The sequence below is a fragment of the Zingiber officinale genome, chromosome 11A (assembly GCF_018446385.1).
Source record: "Zingiber officinale cultivar Zhangliang chromosome 11A, Zo_v1.1, whole genome shotgun sequence".
NCBI lineage: Eukaryota > Viridiplantae > Streptophyta > Magnoliopsida > Zingiberales > Zingiberaceae > Zingiber > Zingiber officinale.
This window is the reverse complement of record NC_056006.1, coordinates 86645252-86652557: the sequence shown is the minus strand read 5'-3', so window position 1 is coordinate 86652557 and position 7306 is coordinate 86645252. Positions and strand designations below refer to the sequence as shown.

The 7306-nt window shown below is 48.7% G+C and overlaps 1 protein-coding gene across 2 annotated transcripts; it reads left to right on the top strand.

Annotated features, from left to right (window-relative positions):
* The first annotated feature begins 336 nt into the window (after positions 1-336).
* Positions 337-3511, top strand: LOC122032565. 2 transcript variants are annotated; one of them, XM_042591872.1, is made up of 2 exons: positions 337-1588; positions 3400-3511. In XM_042591872.1, the coding sequence occupies exon 1, from the start codon at positions 352-354 to the stop codon at positions 1543-1545; it is 1194 nt and encodes a 397-aa protein (XP_042447806.1). In that variant the 5' UTR covers positions 337-351; the 3' UTR covers positions 1546-1588; positions 3400-3511. The 2 variants fall into 2 exon arrangements, with proteins under 2 accessions (XP_042447806.1, XP_042447805.1); XM_042591871.1 differs by lacking the exon at positions 3400-3511 and adding an exon at positions 1832-2019.
* The last annotated feature ends 3795 nt before the right edge of the window (positions 3512-7306 follow it).

Genomic DNA, 7306 nt, shown 5'->3' with positions numbered 1-7306 from the left:
GTAAATTATTAATAAATCTTAAAATTATTTTTTTTAATAGAAAAAAATATTAACCTAATTTTATTTTTGACTTTATTAAAATTAATTAATAAAAGATAAATTTTTAATAAAAAATTATAGATTTTATTAAAATTAATTAATAAAGAGATAAATTTTTAATAGAATAGTAAGATAATAATTAATATCTGATGGGTATAATTAAATAAACCTCGACACCCTCAAATATCTCGGTTGAGCGTGAAAGTCCGAGCACACCCCCACCTCAACGCTACCGACTTGGGTTCATCAAAATAGATTGGGTTTCGTCTCTTCCATTCGCCAGGTCTAATCTAATCCGTCCGATAATTCCTGATGGTCCATGATTTCCACAACCGCGTGACACTTTCCCCTTCTCTCTCTCGCTCTCTCCAGGGCTTCCGCATCGCAAATTCTCAATCCTTCGGCTTCTCTGCGAGGCGCACCAGGGACGCCATGTCGAGTCCTCCCTCCTCTTCCTTCCCCACCATTCGATGGCCGCGCTTCCTCTCCCTCCTCCTCTTCTTCTTCCTCGTCCTCACCTACGGCGCTCTGGGCGGCGGCCGCCATATCATGACCATCCCCTCCTCCACCTTCCGCTCCCCCCGCGCCCTCGCCTGGGACCCTACTGCACAACACTTCCTCGTTGGATCCAGCCTCTTCCCGGCCGCCTTGGCCTCCGTCTCCGACGCCGGCGTCACCGAGACCCTCGTTTTCGACCCCATCCTCCCTGCTCAATCCTCAGTCGTCGCACTTGCCGTCGACGATCGCCGCCGCCGCCTCTTCGTAGGCCTAACCAATCCCTCCGCTCTCGCTGCCTACGATCTTCGCTCCCCCCGCCCCCACCGCCGCATCTTCCTCTCACCTCTCCCCGATCCCTCCGCCGCACTCGGCGGCGTCGCCGTTGACCACGCCACAGGGGCGGCCTTCGTCACCGCCGGGAGCGTCGTCGCGAAGGTGGATCTAGACGGGGCGGTTTCCGTTCTTTCCAGATCAACGATTTTCAGCGCCGATCCGTCGTCGGAAGGCCTGGGCGGGTTAGTGCACGGGAGAAACGCGTACCTGTTGGTGGCGGAACGAGGCGGCGCTGGTAGGGTGTTCAGGGTGGACGACGAGAACGGAGGAACCAAGGAGGTGCTGGGAAAGGCTCTGGCTTCTGCGGCGGAAGGAATCGCGTTGCGGGCCGACGGAGGGGCGGTGATGGCTCGCGGAGGTGCGGGAGCACGGTGGCTGAGGAGCAGGGACGCGTGGTCGGAAGCAGTAATCGAGGACGAGGCGGCGGTGGAGGAAGGGTGGCTGGCGACGGCAGTGGCAGTGCGAGAGGGGCGGCGGGCTTACGTGCTGGTGACGCCCGCGGAGGAGGGCGGAGGAGAGAAGGGGAGTAGGATAGAGGAGGTGGAATGGAGGAAGGAAAGAGAAGAGGACACGGTGTGGTTGTTTGTGCTAATCGGTGCGGGCTTCGCCATTTTCCTCTACTGGAGGTATCAGATGAGGCAGCTAGTCACCAACATGAACAAGAAGATTGCATGACAAGAACAACGCAAACAAATGCTTCAAATTTATCGTCTATCAGGTCTCTCACTATTTTTATTTCTTTTTACTACTATTCGACCTCATTTAATATTTTGGTTATGCATTACGATAAACATTTTATTAAGCTTCTGTTGGGATGTAAATTAAAAATTGATGTTTCCCAACAGGAATGCTCTATTATTAGTGTCGTGTTTCCTTTGTCATGAAAATGGCGAGGAGGAAAAGTAAAGAGTATGCGTAGGTATCTTGCATTCCCGTCTCGTTACCAGCATTTGTATCGCAGGCATCAGGTCAAGCCAACACACTGGAGTAGGGTGCCATTGCATTGTAGATGCTGATGAACCCATTTCCATTGAGGTGAATGTACCTCTATGAGATGGTCATAAACAATTGTTGCTGACCCACCCACACTAGCTTGATGGGTTAGGTAACTTGTTCTCATTCCAACAAGGGAGGGGCTATTCACACCCTAACGTCCACTAAATAAATCTTAATTTTTTTCTCTCAAAAATACCCTTAGGTGACAAATCTAAAATATCCCTTTTATAAAATTTATAAAATATCTTCCTCCTCTCTTTCTCCTACCCTTGTCCTTCTCTTTTTTCTCACTTTTTTATCTATAACTTAATTTTCTTCTCACCCCAACTACGATGTATTTATAGAAATTTTTCTTTCAAATAGGGGGACGTAATCAAAGGATACTAGACTTCTAGACTAGTCACTGCGTACACTTCCCGATTTACCTTGGTGGTCGGTGGAAAACTCCCGTGGAGTCGGACCGGTCACCCCAGGGATAGTCAATGAGCCTAACTAGGATTATCATTTTCTTTTTATTTTTTATTTTTTCCGTGCAATACGATTGTATATTGTATTCTCACGACTTGAATTGTAGCAATTTAAAAATGATTCAAACGTACAGTATTCAATCATACCAGTTCAAACACTTTGAGCAATGTTCAACTATTAAAAATCAAACATAACGTAATATTGATCAACTAACATATGAGTATATTGTTGGCATTAAAGATTTTAGCTTATAATGTGTCTTTTATGATAAAGAGATATGTTAATTTTTTTTACATATTTATCTGATTTGTTTATATTTTTACGAATATTTACTCTATCTACTTTTTTGTAGGGTTAACAAATACATGAAATAATAAAACGTCCGATTATGATGAGAGTGAAACTCATTCTTAAAGTTCATGTATTTGCTATAAAAATATCATTGTTCCATAGAATCGAATGAAGTATAAGATAACGATAAACAAATATAAGATTAATTTTATCGCAAAAACTCATGCATGTGAAGTTTTTAATGATATATTTCCATCTATGATGTATGCATTCAAATCCTTTAGTGAAATGAAGAACACATATGTTGATGAGATCATACTTTTTTGGTAAGTTAATTTATTTTTGTATTTCATGATTAATTAATCTAACATTTTTTTCTTATAACTTAGGATTTTTTTTTTTTCTGTTTTCGAGATATCATTGGTAAAATGATTGCACAAGACTCACCACAAAGTAGAAAATTTGGTGGTCTACAACGTTTCTTGATTTTATCTTAGAAGATTTAGAGTAAGTGCGTTTAACTTTGTTTTTGTTTCTTGATTTATTATGTTTTAGTAATTAGGTATTTTACTTTTCTTGATTTTACTTTGTGGGGAGACTTTGTCACTGACATCATGACATACTTAGAAAAAGTACGTAAAAATCCGGTTGTTATTATTCTTTAAATGTGACATTAAAATATTTTATAGATTAAATATATATTTCAAATACTTTCCCTGTTACCAAGATGATAGTAAATGGGAATTTGACTTAAATTATGAAATTTCATAATAGGTGATCCTGTCCGAATCGCTGAATCAACGGACGCTGGGTATGTGGCGCTCTTCGCGTTGCTGATGTAGATCCCCGACCGATCGTACGAACCTCCGGCGAACCTGCAAAAAAATCGGGCCGGGAAGGGGTTCCCGGCGACGATCCTCCGACGCTCAAGTCAGGCAAGTGGACAACAAAGAAGTGACTCCCAATATCAAAGAACGCGTACCTCCGGTGATGTGTGAGGCCTCTTATATAGAGCTGGAAGGGGGCACACACACACATATCGAGGTGAATACGTGTCCTCAGCCCATACCTCAATATGGGCTTGTCAGAAAAGCTTACCTGACCCCTTACTGCTACAGTCCGAGCACGTCTTTGATGGGACAGCGGAACCCTGTCATAAGATCCTGCATATGGTTTGCTCGTTGGCCATATCCGCTGTCAGAGGATGTTTCCTGGTCCTGTTCTCTTCTTACTCCATGCCGAGTGTCCGGCCGGTCGGCAGTCCCCTTGCGTCCGCCCGGTCACACGTGCTGGTCCACTTAAGATATTCCCGGTAGTGTGCTCTGTGGAGACTGTTCGCAGTATTGCTATCTTATGCCTTCGGCCGAGTGGGTCACCCGCTCGGCCGTACAATCCTGTTCAACGAGCGTCGGAACCCTGACTCCTCGCCGGGTGCCTTTGACTCCGATGGGATCCCGTTCGGCCGACCGGTCTCCCCTTCTCCGGTCGGCCGTTCGGCCCTTTGACTTCCATGTGGCGTTGACTTCCCTCAGAGGGGGGGGTCCCTGTTCTCACCGCCGGATCACTTGCCTCCCCTTCAAGTCTAGTCGAAGGAGGCGATTAGTCCGACTGACTGGACCATCAGTTGGACCGAGCGGCGTGCTGAAACTACCATCCGCCCAGAAACCAGGGGCAACCAAAACGCCAGTCAACACCACCGTTACTCAGCATCTCTTCGAATTTTCCGCCAATCTCCATCATTAAGGTCTAGCACGCGCTCATTAAATGCGTTCCGGTGGTTGAATGCCACGTGGCGACGCTGCCACCATCGTACGGCGGCGGCGTGGTGCTCTGATGGGATCAAGGCGGTTCGAAATGAACGGCGCGATGAGTGCTCCGATTCTCGCGACCTGGATCCAACGGTGGAGGCCGCTCGGGCTCCACGTTATAAAAAGCTCCATTTTCTTCCTTCGCCCACTCTTGCTCTTGCGTGCCTCCCAACTTCTCGCGTTCCAGCTTTCCCGCGATCTCCTTCCTCTGGTTTCGGCGATCTCCGGTGCTCTTTCTTCGATCCTCCTCTTCGTTGCAAGGTTCTATTTCTTTCCCTCTTTGCTTCCGGTGTATTCTTTGCATTTCTTTCCCAAGTTTCCATCTTCGAGATACTGTTCCGTTGCCATCTTGCTTTTATCTTCTGCCTTCGTCTTTTTTGGTTTCGTCCGCTCGGATAATGGCCCAATCTTCTCAACCCGAAGACCAAACCCTCGGCCCATGGTACACTACCATGGAGTCGCGCTTCGATCGGCGTGACGCTGACCTTCTAATTAATACTTTTGAGATTCCCTCCAACCTTGAAATCATCTTACCCACAGATTTCGCTCGGCCAAACAAACCGCCGCGCGGAGCGTTTTGTGTTTTCCGTGACCAGTTCACGGCCGGTCTGTGACTCCCCATTCATCCTTTCTTTGTAGAAGTTTGCAACTTTTTCGGCATTCCGCTCGGAAGCCTAGTCCCCAATACTTTCCGCCTTTTATGCGGTGTAGTCGTCCTCTTTAAAATCCATAACATTCCCCTCCGACCGGAGGTCTTCTACTACTTCTATTACCCAAAACAGTCCGAGCCGGGCACTTACATGTTCCAGGCTTGGCCTGGCTTGGTTTTATTCAATAAACTTCCTTCTTCCAATAAGCATTGGAAAGAATTTTACTTTTACATTCGCCTTCCCGAGCGGGCTCCCTTCCGAACCCAATGGCAGGTCGGGAATCCTCTTTCCCCAGAGCTTAAAACATTCAAGACCCGGTCGTATTATCTTCACGCCGCCAACATGCTCGCCGGCCTGCGGTTCGACATCAAAAAGTTCCTTCCGGAAGGGGTCATGTACATATTCGGCCTGAGTCCGATCAGAGCCCCCCTCCCGAGCAGCTTCGGTAAGAATTTTACTTAGCCATTTGCCTTGATTGCTAACTGATTTTCTTCTTTTTCCTTTGCAGCGAATATTGTCATGGAGTCGGTCATGGCTGGTATTCTAAAGAGAAAGGCGGCGCGCTCGAAGCCGTGGCAGCCAAAGAAATGGAGACGCTCGGCATCCAACCGGTCGGCTCGCATGAAGGGGAGAGCGGGACTCATGAAGAGTCGGCCGCTCAGGCCTCTCAGCAGAACGTGGCAAGCGGAGCCACCCCCAGCGGAGGACCAACAGTCCAAGAGGAAGGTTCCGCTCGGGAAGAGGAACAACCTGGCCAAAAGAGGCGCCGAGTGGAGACTCCACTCCGATCGGCCGCGTCCGCGGTCCAACCATCCGAGCGGGTTACTGCAACCGCTCGCGGCAAGGCCCCAGAGATAGAGGCTATTTCCTCCGACCGGACCCCTTCTCAGTTGGACGCGCCGGCGGACCCTCTCGAGGCCGTTCCAGTCAGCGTCCTTTCGCCTGCTCCTCGTCAAGTCCGACGTTTGACCATTTTATCCCAGTTTTCGGCGCCAGCTTCCGATCCTCTCCCATCATCCGCTCGGACGACCCCCGGTTATGGTCGCACTGTCCAGGTTACACTTCACCTTCCGACGGAAGAATTGCTACCCGAGGCCGATCGGCCAACCGCGCCCGAGCACACAATCACCCTGAAGGGGCCCCTAGCCGAAATGTGGGCCGACGCTCAGGCGCGCGTCGCGATGATCCCCCTCCGCAATTTGGCTAACAGCCATATGCAAGAGGCCACGGGGGTACGTTTTCTTCCACGTTTTGTATGCCTTCCTTCCGATCGGCCACTAACAACTTCTATTCTTTCTTTTTTGTCAGAGATGGGTGGAGGAGATAGCTGTCTCCAACCGCCTGGCGATGGTGGACGAGTAATTGAGACAACTGAAGGCTGCAAGCGGTCCGTCCGGCTCTCAAGGCCCCTCGTATGCCGAGTTGCAGAAGGAGCTGAAGAAGGCTCAAGCTTTGCTAGCGGCCGAGCAGAAGAAGACGGCCGATCAGGCCCATACTTTGGGTGAGCTCGAGCGGCAAGTCAAGACGCTCGACCAAAAGATAACCTTGGCCACCACTCGGAAAAACACGGTCATCTTCGATCTGGAGAAAAAGAATGTCGAAGCCCGGGGGCTGGAGCAGAAAGTGAAGGAGCTGATGGACCAACTGGCCAAAAAGCAGGTTGCCCGAACGGACGAGGTGGCAAAGCTCGAGGCGGCTTTACAAGAACACAAGGCAGCCGCCGATGCTTCCCGAGCGGCCCTTAAAGAATACCAGGAGGCCGAACCAAGCCGGGTTGCTGCCCTGCAACAGAAATACATCCGTTCGGCCGAATTTTCGGAGAAGGTCTGCGAGCGGATGTACACTGCCTTCGACCTTGCTATGACCGCCACGACGATATATTTGAAGTCCAAGGGGCAACTTCCCGAGTCCGCCATCATCCCGCCCGCAGATCAAGTGGCGCTCCTCGATAACATCCCGAAGGATCTTTACGATTATTTAGAGTAGAAGCTTAAATGTAATCTAGCCGCTCGGCGATAAACTATCACCTTTTGTAATCCGGCCGCTCGGCCTTAGTTTCTTTAATATAATCTTCTTCTGCTTGCTTTGTCCTTTTGCTAGTCAATATGTGTACTGCCCGCTCGCCTCTTATTATATCTCCCGCGTTCGGAAGGAATCGTCTCTCGATTTTGAGTAAGCATTCCAGTCGGCTGAATATGTCCTGTTATGCCAGAAGATGTCGTT

Excerpts from the sequence above, each read along its gene's own strand:
- LOC122032565 (XM_042591872.1), top strand. The coding sequence starts at position 352 with ATGGTCCATGATTTCCACAACCGCGTGACACTTTCCCCTTCTCTCTCT.